This window comes from Semicossyphus pulcher, unplaced genomic scaffold (assembly GCF_022749685.1).
Source record: "Semicossyphus pulcher isolate SPU_LCO1_2020_fin unplaced genomic scaffold, fSemPul1.0.p SCAF_23, whole genome shotgun sequence".
NCBI lineage: Eukaryota > Metazoa > Chordata > Actinopteri > Labriformes > Labridae > Semicossyphus > Semicossyphus pulcher.
In genome coordinates this window covers 12,797,288-12,815,059 of record NW_027211697.1, presented here as the reverse complement: position 1 = coordinate 12,815,059, position 17,772 = coordinate 12,797,288, and the positions used below count along the sequence as shown (strand labels likewise).

Sequence of the window (17,772 nt, the reverse complement as noted above, 5' to 3'; positions counted from 1 at the left end):
ACAACATATCTTCAAGTAGGACACATTGGAAGACTTATTTTAATACAATTGCTGTGCGCAGCCATAAAAACAAAAGGTATACAAAGAAAAAAAGCAATCACATGCAACCATGAGATGAAACAAAGTGTGCAGCTGCTTGAAATACAAGGTGACCGCAGTGAAGTCAGAACAAGTGCGTCGGTTTTTAAAGGTCTGATAAACAATTTATCCACAGTAAGCCGACAGGGTTTAACACACGGACCTAAATATCTTGAATGGGCATTTCAGAGGCGAAAGCGGCTCTCGAGTAACAGATGGACACCGCTTCATGTAGCTGTCCTCACACTGATGGGTGTTTATGGCAGAGCTGTTTATTGTATCAAAGGCCAAAAGGAAAGCATAACCTGATGTAAGGTGCATATAATCCTGCACGCGTGAGCGATCAAACTTCACCTCTCAAACAACTCATGGCTTTGCATCATAAAGAACACTTCCACATCGAACTTGCACATCACAAGTTACTGACTGAGACAGACTGTTCTGTAGGTGGAGGATGGCACTGTGTGTTCTATCATCTATTTCAACAGATCTCAGCAGCTATCACTCATCCCACATGCATACATCAACACTGTTTAGTTCCTTTTGTACACGGTCGAGCTGGCTCATCTGACAAAATACTCTCAACACACGTATAAGCAGAAATAAATGCAAAAGTACACAAGTTTAAAAACCATGCAGGCCTCAGCAGAGGGAAATGAGAAAACACTGAGTAAATAAAAAGAGCTTTAAAAAGGATTTATCTGATGTATCACCTGTACCAGACACACAGCATGTATATAGTCCTTATAGCTCGATGCAGATCTGTATATATAACACAGGGGTTTGGGGGGGAAGTGCTTAAAAATGGAACTTGAAGTCTTAAGAGGTTAACAAAAAGAAGTTGAGATTATTAGCACATAAGACTCCTCCCCGAGGAAGTAAGCACTTCATGTTTTTAACGGCATTTAAAGATACACGTCATACCTTTGACGACAGGATTGTCAGTCGTCTCCCTCCCCTCAGCAGCAAAGCAATAGAACGTTTGTTCAGTTCACAGTTTAATTTAAAAAGAGCTGAAAAAGTAAGTGAAGGATTTCATGTCCCCTAACAACAAATGAAAAAACTAAACGTAACTAGATTCTGGCCACGAGTCCAGAGTCGCCTCTCTCATCCCGTCTTCCTGATTCTCCCCAGAGACCTTCTGCCATCAACTCTCACTGCGTCTAAAACACAAGAAGGCAAATAAAAAAACACAATTCAGGTTCAACTTTTTACTATAAATCGTAAATATTTAACATTCAGAAACCTCTCTGTAGCCTCTCACCTGTCCTTGGGGAGCAGCTGGCTGTCCGGGGGCCGGTCCTGACTGTCCGTAGTATGCCGCCTGCTGCCTGTAGTACTCCGCCCAGGCTGCGCTGTAGTCCGGCTGCCCCCCCGCTGTGGATGCTGCTCCTCCTGCTGCTCCCGGGGCTGCAGCTGCTGCACCTGGGACAGATCCACCTGCCTGGCCTGGAGGTGACACACAACACGGAAACCAAAATGTTTTTTCCATTTGAAATGAAGAATGTAATTTATATGATGTGTTTTTGTGGCTCAGGGAACAAATAAAGGAACAGATTTTTAAATGTATTCATTATTTAAACCAGCAAAGAATTTTGGTCCTAATGAACACATTTGCTTGTTAATAGCAGGTTAAGTTACAGAAGGTGTTCTCTGGCAGTCTCACTCACCCATCTTCTTGTAGTAGTCCTCCCAGGCCTTGCTGTAGTCTGGCTGGCCCCCCGGCGTCTGTGCGGCCTGGGTCTGCTCCCCTGAAGCTTGGGAACCTCCAGCGGGGTTAGGGGGGAACTGGGCCGGCACAGCCCCTGACGGCTGCTGGTAGTACTGAGCGTAGTAGGCCGCCCAGGCTGCGCCGGGGTCATTGGCTGCTGCCTTGCCTAGAAAAGATGCAGGGTGGAGGGGGTGAGGTCCTCATAGGGTGAGGGTGAGCCCCTGCTACTGGCCTGGAGGCCGGGCTTGGAGACCAGGGGGGAAACAGAGACAGGGTTAGCCAGTGCTGCTTCAGGTAACGACATCTCATCACAACATTTCCATCAGTACTACTACCCAGCTTTAGGAAGCATCACTGCTCATCTGAACACACTGGGTACAGTAAACCTACGGCCTGGGGTGAAAGTACTGCGGTAAGGAAGATTTGTTTTTAAAGAGAGCCAATGAGCTACAAACCAGCAAAGGCAGTGCATTAAAAGGTGACTCACTGGGGTCGTGGGGTGCCTGGGGCGTCCACTGCTGGTAGGTGTTGCTCCAGCCCTGAGGAGTGTACTGGTGAGGACCTGGAGGACCACCGCTAAGAGGAGAAGAAATGATTTCTTATTAAAAACCTCTAATAATGATGAGAAAAATATTCAGCAATGCTTCACAAACAGCTGCACCAAGCTGTGACTACTCACTGAGGGGGTCCGGGTGCCCCTGGTGGCCCAGGGTTGAATGGGGTAGGGTTGTAGGGACCCATTGGACCAGCAGGACCTGGTCCACCTGGCCCCTGACCCACAGGACACAGAGGACCCTAAAACACATCATCACAAAAGTTTATCACACTGTCAGGGTGTCCGGTAGGTAAACTTGTCCAGCATCAATAATTCAACATTTCCTTCAAGAAAAGAAACTGCAGATGACGTGTGTGTAAGTCAGAACTCAAACTTGCTCCTCCATGAGTGTACCTCTATCTTCTCTTCGATGAGCTGCTTGGCGTGGTCGATCTGCTGCGGGGAGCCCCGGATGATGAACAGCTTGAAGTTGGGGTCTCCGTTGGGGGGCGGCTGTCGAGAGATTTCCACAAAGGCCCCCGTCTGCTGGTTGATGGACTTGACGTTCTCTCCTCCCCGGCCAATCACGAGGCCACACTTGTGAGCAGGAATAGAGAAGGTCATTTCGCCTCCTGGGGGCCCCCAGCCCCCTTGTCCCCCACCTCGGCCCCTGTTGCCTGCTGGCATGCCCGGAGGACCCGGGGGACCCTGTGGGTGGAGCAGAGAGTGCCATAACGTTATACCTTTTTTTGGTGTGAAATACATTTTAAGTTACATTTATATATTTTGAAAGAATACCTATCACAGCTCATGTTTTGAGATATAAAATGGAGATATTTACATTTTTTCTCTTAAAGGGCCAGTTTGCCGATTTTTTAGCCTCAGTCCTATCATGCTATCATTGGAAGCTAACGCCATAATGGTAGAAAAGAAATGGCTCTGTGCCTTTGGAGGACGCTATCCGCTTCTCCAATGGGCCCTGGAAAACCTCCACCAGACTACGTAAAACGCGCCATCGAGCCAGGGAGCTCGCTAAACTACACTTCCTCACTTTAAAACCAAAAAGAAATCTTCAAGCCTGCTGCCTTCATAAATTGTTATCCATAACTGTTGAAGACGATATTTGTCTATTAATCTACGAGTGAATGAAAGCATGTTTTAAAGTACGGAAGAGTGGTCCATACCCCCTGTCCCTCCTCCCGGACCCTGATGCTCTGCAGCAGGTCGTTGATGATCTGGGCAGCGTGCTCACAGCGCTCAGGGGGACCGCTGATGTGGGCGACCTTATCTGGACCGGTCCCGTCATCTATCCAAGAGATTTTTAACGGCATTAAGCAAAATTCTTCACATTAACTTGAATAAATGGTTACTGCAAGTACTGACCCACAAACTATCTAACTGAAAAAGACAGGTTACTTGCTCTTGTCATGCCCTTTTGGTACCTGTAACACCCCTCTGATACTTTACTCATAATTAATGTCCAGTCAACAGAAAGGCACAACATGGAGCAGGATAAAGCCTGCTTTGCTCTCAAGCTCATGTGAAAGGCAGTAACACGATTAGAGAATGCCCATCTTAGTGAGAGGTTTTCCTGATTCAAAGGTCGTTAAGCATCATGCAGGATTACAGGATCTTTGTGTGTGTCCCAGTGTGTGTGTTTTGAGATATGACAAAAAATGTAAGCGTATAAAAGAGGAACCAGGAGGATTCCTCTTTAGTAATTTATTTACTGTGTCAATTAGAGGCATCAAACATCAAACTTTCACGTTGTCTACCTTGCTTGAACTGTATCCTCACTCCAGCATCATTCTGGATCTTCTTGATCATCTCTCCGTTGCGCCCAATCACCACGCCTACAGAGTGCCTGGGTACTGGGATCTGAGTGGAGAAACAAAAACTTTGATCTGGTTGAGGGGCAACGAACCCCACTTCAAATCTTTCTCCCACCCACTAAACTCACGTCCATGCCCCCTCCCATCCGAGAGTCGAAGTCATTTCTTTCACTGAAGCCAGCGTGGTCTCTGTCCCTCAGGATCTCCTGCACCATCTCCTGGGCTTGCTGCAAACCAAAACATGAGGATAACATTACATCAGTGTTTCTTAAACGGGGGTAGCGCTATCAAGTGTCACAACCAACGCAATCACAAACAAGAGTTTGTTCACCGTCTATGTGAAGTCATTAATAACATTAAATGATAGAGGACTATTAAGTTAACGTATTTTGTGGTTGAAACGTGACAGCAATACAGCTAAGACGCAGACAAAGTAAAAGAAAGAGAAAACAAACAATAAAAAGCCTCTAAAATACGATCATCCGTGTCAGGAAGAATATGTTTTTAATGCTCAAAATATTATGTGCTATTCAAGCAGTACAAGGCTGAAGCCATTGCATTACATGGTATTTCAGGAACACACTTTAATGTGTTTGAGCTTACCTGGACTTTGTACGGATCTCCGATTATGCGCAGGGGTTTGTCAACGTTTGGTCCCTGAGAGGCATCCTGGATCAGGATCATCTTCACCCCTGCACGCTCCTGAAACGTCACACAGCACATTTACATTATTGCATTAAAGTGGCAGGAAGCAACATGAACATTCCAATGGAAAAAAACCTTCCGCCTCTCTGTATTATTCCGCTAAGCCCCTCCCACCAAATGACGCACCAGACATGCACGCTTATTTTGCAACTGGTGTGTGCCGCATAGCCGTTGTGCGGTGTGTCTTTTTGCAGCATCGAGGCAAAGAGAGAGAGAGATGCTGTTCAAAATGTTCAAATACTACTAAAGTTATGGTTATAGTTATGATTCTTGGTGTGGACCACCTTTTAACCTCCAGGTGTTGGAGCTTAGTGCTACCGTTAGCTGTTAGCTTAAGAGCTACCGTTAGCTGTCAAGAAGGAACGGGGCAGCCTCTGCGTCGCTTTGCTCCTGAGCTCCTCACACTCCCACTCGTCTCATCCCTCTTTTTATTTAGGGCTCTCTTTGTGGTTTTTTTAGTTTGTACAGAGTCGCTGTGATTGGCTAGTTTACATGGAAATCTAACCCTGATTGGTTGTTTGATTCAGATTGTACACATTTTTAACTAAACACAAAGGGGCGGGCGCTCACAGTCACAGAGCAGCAATCAACATCATCATGCCTGTACTGTACTGTAGCTTTAATCTAAATTGTTGACACTACTGGAGTTTAAAAAAAACTTTACAACAAACTTTATTTATAGCTTTCTTATTTAACAATACAATTGGGATGTTAAGTAACACAAATAAGCCACCCCGTTGGTCCCATTAGGGTTGTCCAAGAATTTAGAAGAGTGGGACGACAGATACAGTATCCTTTGGGATAAATACAGTTGTCTGAATCTGGATACAAATATAAATACAAACTGTAGAGATAATAGATTAAAAGATATCTAAACAAGGTAAATAAAATTCACAACCAGTTGCTAAAGAATCACAGTCAGCATCGTCCAAAAAATGCAAAAGCAGCCATGCATTGTACCTGCAGCTGTTTGATGGTCTCTCCTCCCTTGCCGATGACGAGGCCGGCCTTGCCCGCTGGGATCATCATCTCGTGCACCGTGCCGTTCTGCCCGTTGGTGGACTCGTGATAAGAAGAAGGGGGCGTACCCCTCCCTCGTGACACTATCTCATCCAACAGCATCTTGGCTTTCCTAGCCGGGGAAGAGCTGACCAGTTACTCCACATTCATTTCAGAAAGTCTTTAAAGCCGCATTAAACCATTTCTGAGGGGTTACACACAAAACAACTATGAGCTCATTTGCATAAAGTCTGAAACTTACTGTATGGAGTCAAGAGAACCTGTGAGAGAGACGCTCCTTTCTGGAAGGCCTCCGCTGTCTGGACACAAAAGAGCACATTCAGAGAAACTCACAACAAAAGAAAAATACAACCCGAAACTGTAATAAAATATTAAACTGTGCGTAATTCTTGAGGCAGGGTGCAGACAGTACCTGGAGCTATCTGAACCTTGCAACCTGACTCCTGTTGAATCTTATTGATCTGTTCACCTCCACGGCCGATAACTGGAGACGAAGAGAGTGCAAACAGTGTGTTGTTGTTGGTCCACACGCAACAGAAGCATCTATTTGTCTTAAATCACAGAAACAGAGTGGTGCTAAGTCAAAGTTAGGCTGCACTCACTGAGTCCCACCATGCTGTCTGGTACACCGTACTCCTCTGTGGAGGAGGCGGGCCTGAAAACATCATCGAGAGGGGATGAAAAAGACGGAAAAAAAGATGCAAGAAATCATCTGTGAATTAAATGTTTAATTACATTTTGCTACAATCTCCGTTGCTAAACATCTACATGATACACAATTAACTGAAAGCTATGAGATCTCACCTTTGTTGAGCGAGAGCAGCCAGCTGTGCACCAATAGCTGAGGGCAAACAGAGCAAGGGAGAGGTTTTGTATTACAGATGGACTGCGAGGGGACGGAGTACGGACAAGGGCAAAGAGGCAAACCGATACAGAAACACTGTGCAGTCTATATTTAATGACGGCAACTGTGAGCAGAGGTGGCAAAAGTATAAAGTACATCTTTACTCTAGTAAAAGAACAGATTGTTGTGTAAAAGAAAGCTAGTAAAAGTATTAATTAACCTTTTTTACTTAGGTAAAAGTTAAAAGGTGCAGGCTCTGAGATCACAGTATAAAGGTAAAAAGTAGCCCTTTATGGACATTTCCGCTGAACCTCCTCCGATATCCTGAAATATTCAACGCGATCCCGCCCACTGCCCACTTCATCACCCCAGGTTGCCAGATATTAAACAAATTGGCGCACAGGACTCGTTGCTTCAGCTCATCATTGTCAAAGCGCACGTCTTGTGCTTGAGTAGATTTCAGATTTCAGTGTCCTCAACCTGGCAACCCGCGTGAGCTTCGTGTTGTACTAGAAGCGTAGCTCTGTTTGGGAAAAGCTGGGTGCGTGAGTGTGGGTGGTGGAGCGAGAGAGAGAGACAGGAAGTGAGTGTGTGAGCATGAGTTATGAGAGTGAACGGGGATCGAATAATTACAGAAGGACTGTACAGTAAGGCTGTGCGTGTAATAAAGCCACGTACTCCTCAAGACTGAAGCCGCGCTCCCGTGTCTCGCTTCCTGTTTGCTGCTGTGTGTCTAAAGTGACGGGAGTTAGCCCCGAAGCTAGCGGCAGCTTCGGCCCCGGGGCAGACCTTTAAGTCTCCCCTGTGATTTCCGACCACAGTCGGAACGCTGAAGCAGGAAAGGCTTACATACGAATCTTGGGAGGAGGGGCGGGGAGACATCACTCACCAATATTTTGAATTTAGACTGCAGTACACTTTTTAGACGCTAGCTGTCAATGTTGCATATTGTTCCTTTAATCTGACTTATAACAATATAGTAAAAACATGTAAATTAACTTTGCCCTGAAGTGTAAATCAGCTGGATGGGGAATGCTTTGCTGCTCTGACTCTGCTCTGACGTTGTCTTTCATCATTGTAGCTACATGTTCTCCCTGTCAGTCAAGGCCATCACATTCATGCACTGAAGGTTACTGCTAAAAAATATTTTATATGCGTTATTATCAGGTACAATTTAGTAGCAATCAGTCTTATTGCTGGGTAGGTGGCAGTTGAAAATGTAAGGAATAGAAAAAATAAAGTACTTAGGTAAAGATGCCTGAAAACTCATTTCATTCAGGTAAAGTAGCGAAGCATTTGTGTTTACTTACTTATCAACTCTTAATGTGAGTTATAAACAACAAAAAGCAAAATGGTAAAAGGGGATGAAATAGTAGAAAAAAAACTCACAGAGGGCTTTGGCTGAATCCAAGTCGCTCTGTGCAGCCAGCTTCTTGCTCTCAGGTTCGTCTGTTGGGTGAAGAAACAACAGATCTCCACTGTGATCGTCTGCGACAACTACACGGAGATTTACTTCTGGATCTAAAGCCTTCATCAAGGATGCAATACAGAGGCAGTTAACACTTTTGTCCAGAGTGACGTACATATGAGGTCTATTCTAGGCGAGAGTACAACAAAGAGACTCAGTGCCTCCGTCAGCTATGAGTGGAGCGGTCACTGATACCTGCGTCCTCCAGCTGACGTTTCTGTGCGGTGAATGGGAAGCCATCTGATGCTGTGTTGTTGCTCAGGGGAGGTCCAGCATCACCGCCGATCTTTGCTGCAATCTGAAGTACAGGTGCAAAATTCAACATGACAATTAAGATATGAAAAACACTTACTGTGCTACTCTGCCCCTAAACCCTTCTGTAACAGCTACACACAAGATCTAACAAGAGACTGTACAGACTTTAGCTTCATATGGTGTGTTGATGTCACTATACAGTGGTTATAAATAAATTATTTAACACATTTCTGTTTTCTTAGATAATTTGTAAATTTTACTTTTTTATTCTACTACTATTATCGTATCTGTTCACATTATCTTTCTAGCGATTGCACAACAAGCAATGACATGACGTAGCTACCTTAACTGTATAAGTATAAACAAATTGTTGGCAAATAATTCTGTGCAATAATTTCTGCTACACTGTGCAATATTACAGCAATATTTTTCTACATAATTCTGCTTTTAGTCATAATACTACACACCATGTGTGTTCTGATGTTTAAAAATGACCTCTCAATATCTTTCGACAAGGAAAAATGTCTACATAGTGAGAATATTTTTTAAATTAATATTAATTGTGTTACTCTTTTTATTTATATTGTCATTTAAAAAAAAATATTTTTATTTCTACCTACAGTTTGTCATTACATACATTTTTATAACTTGAGTACTTTATTAAATTTGCCTGTTTTGTGACCTGCTTTAATGAGTAAATTTACCCTGTGGGCATCAATAAAGCTTATCTTATCTTATGTTTTACATCTGCAAATCTAAAATAGCTCTACAAATACTTAAAACTGTTTTCTTTTAAAGATATACTTTGTTATATGACAACAACAGTAGGTTCACATCCCTTCTGTATTCTTATTTAATTGCATTTAACTCCATGTGTAACCCTTTTGCTCTTACAAACATTGAAAAAACCCTAATTTTAAATAATAAAGTCATATTTGATTAAAATCAATGATGTCAAATGAATTGCTAAGTTCTAATGTCTGATCTTATGTATTTACTTAAGATTTTTATTTTATTTTTATAGTTTTATATTATTTTCACCGTATTGTGAATATTTACATTATATCTATGTATTCCTTAATTGTATTTTTTTTCTTATTTGTTTCTTTTATTTTGAAAATAATAAACATTTTTGTCATCATCTCCCCTGTGTTGTTTTGTGTGCTTGTTTGCTGCTTGAGTCTGACGTAGTAAGGGCATTTTCTTTGTTAAATAAAGCTTAAGAAAATAAAGCGACCTTTAATTTGTAAATATAGTGATTATAAAATGTAATCCTTTATTACATATCCAGCTGTCAACAATGTTAGCCTTTTAGCTAACAGTTAGCTAGCCCTCCCTCCGAACATGCTCGTGCCTGTCACATCCCTCACCTGCCGGGCCCGCTGCACCGCGTCCGCAAACGCATCTTTCTTGATGCCTCCCGCTCCATTCCCGAGAGCTGCCTGTCCGCCCAGAGGAGCTCCGGAACCGGGCGGAGGCACCGGGTTGTACTCCGACATGATCCCTGGAGGACAGGCGAGGGGAAGGTGGCACAAACCGGGCTCAGGGCTGCGCAGGAGTGGGAAGGAAAGTCAAGAAACTGACAGGGCAAGGAAAGCGCCGGAAAGAGGACGGCGGCCGGGAAGGCTCATTCGCGGTCTTAAAACTCAAAGTAGTATCATTACAAAAAACAATAATAATAATTTAAACCATCGAGTTGTCCAAAAGGAAATCCTATTTTTACTATCCAGGCTCAGTTACTCCGTCTTAATTGTGCCTGTTTTTTAAAAGCAACATTAAATTGGAATCTATACCTGATTCAGATACGTACTTTACCAGTTACCAAATCTGGATTACCAGTGCTCTTAATGGGACTACAAACTACAGCCAACAAATGACAAAAGAATAAGGATCTAATTGCAAGTTAACTTAGTTTAAGAGTAACTATATAAAGTATTTTAACATGTACTCTATTTGGTTACAATGTTTTTTATACCATTAACCATAAGAATGATCATAAAAAACCTAAGTCTATTCTCCACTGAGCCCAACAGCAGTTTTCTCTGAAGTCAGGTGCATGAACCTCTGCTTAGAAACTAACTTGAGTGTGACTTTTCTGTTCATCTAAAATTACAGCCTCAACCAACATATACGTTTGTTGATTAATCACCTCTTCCACACATTAAGGACTGTGTCTTTAAACGTTTGTGCAGTCCGACTCCAGGTTTGACCGGAGAAGATTGTTTTGTCTAGACAGGGTCAGTCAGCATCAGTAACCAGGAAAGGTTTAATACTCCTTAAACCAAAGTGACACATTAACCTGGAGAGTAGAGAGTGTGTTAACTATAATGCTAATTTCTTTAAGATTTTTAAGGAGCCCAAGATGGCCTGTGAATTTTGTCTTTTGTTTGTTTCTAATGTTTATTTATTCCTGTCAAATGAGAAATAACAATAATTTCATTTTGCTTTAATTGTATATATTCTCAGCTTTCAAGGAAACTATGATAGAGGTAAGTCCAAAGTAACATGACACGCCCCTTTCACGATGTTGACAAAGCATGTGAAATAGAAGTCGTTCCTGTTTTGTAGCTTCTGCCTGAGAAGGAGAGTAAAATAAGTAAAAATGTCGACAACCTCAATGGAAACAAGGATTAATGAACCTGCTCTTTCCACCTCTGGTAAGTCCATAATCCCGATACTCTCGTGCAATGTGTTGTGCAATTGCTTTGTCAGGATAACACAAGGATTAGAAGTAGTGAATAATGCATGATCTATAAAGGCCACATTTTTTTTTAATCTGATTGTATTACAGAAGTCAGATTGGATCAGATGTTGGGAATAGGTTGTTGAAAAGGAAATCCTGAAACCTCCAGTTTGTGTTGTTCAAAACTTTGAGAAGGTTTGAAAAACTCTGATTGCAAAAATCAGGACTATCCTGACCCCAGCAGAGGCGTGGATCCAGGGGCAAAGTGTGCAAAATAAAACTGTGAAATTGGTCAAACAAAATAAAAATGTTACACTTTGTAGTTTATATTTGACATGAATTGCTCTTGGAATACAGTGACATAGCAGATAAAGTAAAAAATCCATACGAGCAAAATGTAGCACAAAGTGCTTTATGCAACAACCCCCACTCCCACCCATCCAAACACAAAGACTGTAACTACTACAATGAATAAAGCAAAAACAGGAACTAAGGATATCATGCACAGTGAGGAAACAGCAGTGAATAAAAGGTTAGGAGCACATGATGAAATGATAAAACACTGAAAGAGATAATGTGTAAATAGGAGATGTATGAAAATGAGTAGAACCAGAAATAAGAGGTAGGGTATTAAAAGAAAAGCAACCCATCAAATAAACAAAAGAAAACAAAAAATAAATATAGATATATAAATACATATACCAAGACGTTAAACAGACTAAAATACATAAATAAATAGACACATAATTAAGTTCAAGTTTTTGAAAACTGGGCCTATGGCGTGCAGGAGCAGCCTGGTAGTATGGTAACCTAGAAGTAACAGGACTGGTTTTTCTGCATCATTTTGGGACAGGATGTGCCAGATTTTTTTGCAATGTTACGTTGGTGGGAAGAATGTTGTTCTTGAAATTTGTTTTATGTGGGAGTTGAATGAATCGATTGGCCAAATATACCTGTCATTAAATCTGCATCTGAGTTGATTCCACAATAAGAACATTTTTCCAGTTTTATATGAAACAACTTTGTAAATATTTCTGCATGTCTCTTACAGGAAGTGGTCAGCAATCTCCAGAGTTGAGGATCGTGTTGATAGGGGGGAGAGAATTACACGGTCAGCCCAGTACTAAGCGTGCAGCTGGCAACACCATACTGGGTCAAAGTGTCTTTGATACCAGCAGAAGAACTGGCCAGAGTGTTGTGAGACAGCAGGAGGTACATGGCAGACGAGTCACTGTGGTTAACAGTCCACACTGGATGTGGCACTATCCACGAGAAAACACGCCACTGCTGGATCAGATGGAGATCAAGAACAGCGTCCACCTGTGTCCCCCGGGGCCTCACGCCTTTCTTCTAGTCATTCCCGCCAGCATGATGTTTCCTCAGGTCTTCGTACTGTCACTAATGGAGCACCTGCAACTCTTCCAGGAAAATGTGTTAAAGCACACCATCGTGCTGTTAACTGTAGAAGATCAGTTTGGTTATCAATATTTACAAAATGAAGTCAGTGTCTGGCCTGCTTATGAGAGGCTTCTTGAACAATGTGGAAACCGGAAGCATGTTCTCAATACCAATGACCTGCATGACAGCGCTCAGGTCCAAACGCTCCTTGAGAAAATAGAGGCAATGGTTGCAGAAAACGCTGGTGGTCACTTTTCTGTCGACAGAGCTGATGGGAATGCTCTGAGGGAGAAAATGGAGGCGATTGTTGAAGGAGCGTCAAAGAGGGTTGCTGAAGTGCAGAGGAGGAGACGAGAACTCAAAGCACTGATCGAGGGTGAGTCAGAAACTTCTCTTCTCTTGAAACAGAACCACTCATTCGGATGAAAGATTGAATTACATTTTTACGATGCATCATGGAGCTGCTCGGTGGAGCAGTGGTCGTCTCACAGTTAGAGAGTTTCTGGTTTGCTGTACCACGTCCTGCCTGCATGGACTTGTGACCCAACACGTCCAAGTCTGTGTCAGACTGGTTGCACCTTGGCTAATGTTTCAGGGCAAAACCAAAATATATTTTGTCCTTAGTCAGAGGCCCAACATGAGCTACCCCGGTTGGGTTGATTATGGGCCCCTTCTGGGCTCAATACAGGACGCTTAATGAATGCATTTAGCCAACTTTGGACACTTCCACTGCAGATGATTGATGTCTAGAATGTTAGCCCATTTCTAGCCTGTGTATATTCTTTTGCATTGCCCAGATGGGACCCAACACCAACCTATGTAAAAGCTCTTTCTGAGCCCATGCCCAGTTAAAGCCTAACTAACCCAGGTAAGGCCCATGTGGGCCCCAATTGGACCAAGAGCACGTAGCTGCAGACAAAACAGCAGACCTCTGCATGAGGCACAGCTGCAGCTAACAGGAAATCACGTCCTCACCGGTGGAAGTTGATCTTCTTTTTGTTGTTTCGTTCCCTTTAAAGCTTCTGTGACAAACTTTTATTGGTGGACATTTTGGCAGCAAAGTAACTCATCTTAATTAGATCCCGTCTTTCACATGCAGAGGTATTATTTTCTACTGAAAAATCTCATCCAGCTTCCTATAAACGGATCAATTACTGATTTGCATTGCATTTTCCACAATATACATATTAAGAATACTTAATCTGAGATCAAAATTGGGCCCGGGCACTCTTACATTTGGAATGTCTTTAAAAGACGATTGCACAGTTGGATCATTTCACTTATTAGTGTGTGTTGTCAAAATCTTGTTGGTTAACTTAACAAACAATAATGATTCGTTTCTCTGTTCGACTTTTTGTATAGGTGGCAAAACGCCCCCAACACATTTAAGGATGGTGATGGTTGGAGCCCAGTGGTCAGCTAAGAGCTCAGCAGGCAAAAACATCCTGAAAAAAAATGCATTTGCAGTTCTTCACAGAAGAAGTACGGAAAGGTGTGCAATCAGCCACAACATGGTGGCAAACAGGCAGCTCACAGTGGTCGACTCTCCCGGATGGTTCTACAACCACACCCTTCAGGACACCTGCGAGTGGGATAAACTGGAAATAGAAAGCAGCGTGCATCTGTGCCCTCCGGGACCCCACGCAGTGCTCCTCGTGGTCGGTCTGAGCTCCGCATTCAACGCATCATATCTGAGAGCGGTCCAGGAGCACATGAGCCTGTTCACGGATGACGTCTGGAAGCACACGGTGGTGCTGTTCACTAGAGGAGACTGGCTGGGGGTGAAGACTGTGGAAGAGCGAATAGAGAGCGAAGAAGGCCTGCGGTGGCTGGTGGAGAAGTGTGGGAACAAGTATCACGTCCTGGACAACACCAACGGTCGCGATAGGGCGCAGGTGACGGAGCTCCTGGAGAAGATTGAGGAGATGTGGGCCGGAAACAAAGAGCCTCATTATGAAGCTGACCCGGGCCGCGCTGAGCAGATAGCGGCCAGGAGAGAGGCGGGAGACAGGATGGCGAAAAGGATGTGGCAGATGACCCAAAGACAAGAAAGGATACTCACAGAGGTGTTCAGAGGTAAACAAAAATGTTCATATCATATTAGTTCATTTGTTTATTATTGTTATTATTAAATGCAATGATGAAAATTTACATTTTCCAGGGGAGTGGAGGCAAGTCACTGACATGAGGATTGTACTTGTTGGCAGCAAAGGGTCGGGGAAGAGCATGGCAGGAAACAGGATTCTTTCTGAAGAGCTTTTTGACCCATTTATGATGAAGAAGGTAACCCAGTATGTGATCTCTATTTAAATATATATTTAAATAATATTAATAATGTTCTTTATTTGTGCAAAAAAACAACACAGATATGAACAGTAACAAAAAATGCAGAGGTGGAATGAAGGAAAACCCTGAGGACTTGTACAAGTAACCCTCTTATAATTGATATTAAAAGCATCTTCAAAGTCCCACACAAAAAAGCCACAAAAAACGTGGGTTCATTTATTGTTATGAGCAAACCTGGTATCGAGGAATACACTGATGATTTTAAACCCATTGTATATATATTTTGTGTTACTTTAACGAAACTAATGATAACGTCAAAGTCTCCTCAGCATTCTTGAACTTAATACAGTACAACAAAAGTATTTTGCTGCTAACATTTAGATCCTGAAACCATATTATCAGGATAAGATATTTTGTGTGTCTTGCAAATTTGAGTGGCAAAAAATGCTCCATAGCGCCCACTACAAGTTTTCCAAAATACGGCCCCTGCATTATGTTTTACCTGCATGTGCAAAATTTGATGGGTATTATGTCAAGACCTACAAAAAAGCCTTTTAGAGCCACACCCAAAACCCAACAGAGAGTCAGCCATTTTTCAGTTATTTTGGTTGGCCCACCTTAATGTGCACAAAAAACTAAGGGTCCGTTCAACACCGCTTGCATAGGGTGGCCATACCTCCTGGTTTGACCAGGAACGCTCCGTTGTCAAGCTCCGTGTCCCGAGTCCCGACAAATATCTATAAGATACTAATATGTCCAATGACAGGACCTGCTGTGTAACGTCAGGTAGACTAGCTGTCATGCCGTTTTTTATATTTTCATATTTCTTTAGGTGTTATATAATTACATTTTTCAAATAAAGTTGTGGTTGATCTTGGGAGACGTGATTTTTCATCTGCTCAGGCAGTTTCTATGGTGTTGGAAGGTGCACTGCACACAAAAATCCAATTGTACCATGAGCTCGTACCTGTGGGTTTGCGGTAGAATTAAGTGTCCCTATTTGGAAGTTTGAAAATATGGTAACCCTATGCTTGCAGTATTGATTTTGTAATTGTTTCCTTTGTTATTTCTGGGTATAGGAATTCCAAGATCGGAGAAGAAACATGGTGTGTGTAAAACATAAAAGAAATGTCTCTGGAGTAAATGTCTCAGTCGTTGAGACACCGGGCTGGCTGAGAGACGGGAAAACACCCGACTGGCTCAAAAATGAAGTTCTGCGCAGCGTCTCCATGTGTGCTCCGGGCCCACACGCTTTTCTCTTGGTTGTTCCCCTTTCCAAAGCCTTTACAGAGAGCGACACCAAGGCAGTGGTTGATCTCCTGATGCCACTCGGTGAGTCAGTCTGGAGACACTGCATGTTGCTGTTCATGTGGGGAGACTGGCTCAAGGACAGGTCCATCGAAGAGTACATCGCTGCAGAAGGCGAGAACCTCAAGTGGCTTGTGGAAAAGTGTGGGAACAGATACCACGTTTTCTGCTTCCGCCCTTTTTCATTTCCTTTGAAAGAGCTATATCAGAAAATAAACGCCATGATCACTCGAAACAAGGGCTGCTGCTTCACAACTGAAGATGACTTAAAAAAGCAGAAAACGTTGCGGTTCAGGTGGGTGAAGCAGCCCCAGCTGACAGAGGAGGAGTGGAACAGGAGGGAGCAGGAGCTGATTGATCGGGTGTTGAAAGCTGTAGCACAAGAACCTGAGGAACCAACAAAACCACCCGTGAAGATGGCAGCTAGCATTGATGGAGCCTTCATTCCAAGCAGTGAGTTTGAAATTAGTTTGTTAATAATCCATCTAAGATGATATGTGTAGCTGTTATGACTCACCCCATCCATCTTCTGTTTTCAGTGAGTGGAGATGCTCCTTCAGAAGTTGGGAGCACGTTTTGGACTCAAGGAACTCATGCCAGGGTGTCTGAATGGCTTCGCATTAGAGTTGGGAACTCTGATGTCACGTCAGGGATTGGCTGCATGAGTGCCTCAGGCAGTTGTATGAGTTTGGACCAAAGCTCAGTGACAGATCATTACATGACGGGATGTTTTTTCCCAGAAACAGACAAAATCAAGTTAGACAGTGTTCTCCATGATGCTGTCTCCACAGACACTGTAGGAACCCAACGCAGGCACTCCTTTTAAGCAAAGCAGACAAATGCAGGCGGAAGAGAAATGTTCCTACAATGAAAAAGAATAGGCCTACAGCTAAGTACTGTGAGATAGCCACTAGAATATGGATCTGTATCCAATGGTATTGGTTTCTGATGTCTGAACAATTAATTTCTGGATCATTTAATAAGCATAATTATTGTTTATGTTGAAGTGATATTATGAACAATTGTAAGCCTACATCTTTATCTTGTAAATGCAGAGATATTCTGACTGTTTAATGCATTGCGCGTGCCAATAAAACGTCCACCGAATTTTTTTTTTACAACAATTTAACTTCAGGGTTTGTAAAATAACAATGGTATGGTCGATGTAATGTAAAATAAGTTCCAGTAATAGAAGAAGCTAATGTTAAAAATAGCTGCTGATGTTATAGAACGATCTGGCTTCTTTTACAGGTTAAAGTTTCAGGTGTGATCCAGTTTTGACTTATAGTATAAACCTTAACAAAACATGTCCTCTTCAGTAGATATCTATTACAGTACACAGAGTACTTTGAGAATAAAAGTGTTAATAAATGACTGTATATTCTAATTAAAATTTGGTGAAAAATCATGTATAATGTTCAATACTTAACTATTTCAAAGACTGTAGTATGAAGTTTAAAGCATAAACTGGAACCAATTTTATGTAAAACATGACAAAAGAGAGTTTCAGATAATTTTATCGCATTTATAGCAGTTTACTTAATTTTGAATTGGTGCAGCCATTAGAGTTTTTCTTTATTATTGCATATTGAAATATATCTCAGTTCATCATATTTATATATGAACATTGTAACATGACATAGATAGTA

The 17,772-nt window shown here is 42.5% G+C and overlaps 2 protein-coding genes across 5 annotated transcripts; one reads left to right on the top strand and one right to left on the bottom strand.

The window, feature by feature from the left end:
* Window positions 1–21: 21 nt before the first annotated feature.
* Window positions 22–10,016, bottom strand: LOC138602879 (far upstream element-binding protein 2-like). Of its 3 annotated transcripts, none has more exons than XM_069674496.1 (18): window positions 9,819–10,016; window positions 8,389–8,491; window positions 8,115–8,174; window positions 6,686–6,722; window positions 6,484–6,536; window positions 6,294–6,365; window positions 6,123–6,180; window positions 5,822–6,008; window positions 4,760–4,858; window positions 4,285–4,383; window positions 4,100–4,202; window positions 3,509–3,630; window positions 2,739–3,032; window positions 2,469–2,584; window positions 2,277–2,365; window positions 1,749–1,955; window positions 1,343–1,527; window positions 22–1,241 (listed from the first exon to the last, which is right to left on the bottom strand). In XM_069674496.1, exons 1-18 carry the CDS (start codon window positions 9,945–9,947, stop codon window positions 1,233–1,235), a joined length of 2,022 nt encoding a protein of 673 aa, XP_069530597.1. In that variant the 5' UTR covers window positions 9,948–10,016; the 3' UTR covers window positions 22–1,232. The 3 variants fall into 3 exon arrangements, with proteins under 3 accessions (XP_069530597.1, XP_069530598.1, XP_069530599.1); XM_069674497.1 differs by having other exon boundaries at window positions 5,822–5,993; XM_069674498.1 differs by lacking the exons at window positions 22–1,241; window positions 1,343–1,527 and having other exon boundaries at window positions 1,864–2,033.
* An 838-nt stretch (window positions 10,017–10,854) lies between these two features.
* LOC138602922 (uncharacterized) lies at window positions 10,855–17,471 on the top strand. 2 transcript variants are annotated; one of them, XM_069674550.1, is made up of 7 exons: window positions 10,855–10,937; window positions 11,017–11,105; window positions 12,183–12,905; window positions 13,892–14,605; window positions 14,691–14,812; window positions 15,895–16,576; window positions 16,663–17,471. In XM_069674550.1, exons 2-7 carry the CDS (start codon window positions 11,051–11,053, stop codon window positions 16,947–16,949), a joined length of 2,583 nt encoding a protein of 860 aa, XP_069530651.1. In that variant the 5' UTR covers window positions 10,855–10,937; window positions 11,017–11,050; the 3' UTR covers window positions 16,950–17,471. The 2 variants fall into 2 exon arrangements, with proteins under 2 accessions (XP_069530651.1, XP_069530652.1); XM_069674551.1 differs by lacking the exon at window positions 10,855–10,937 and having other exon boundaries at window positions 10,999–11,105.
* The last annotated feature ends 301 nt before the right edge of the window (window positions 17,472–17,772 follow it).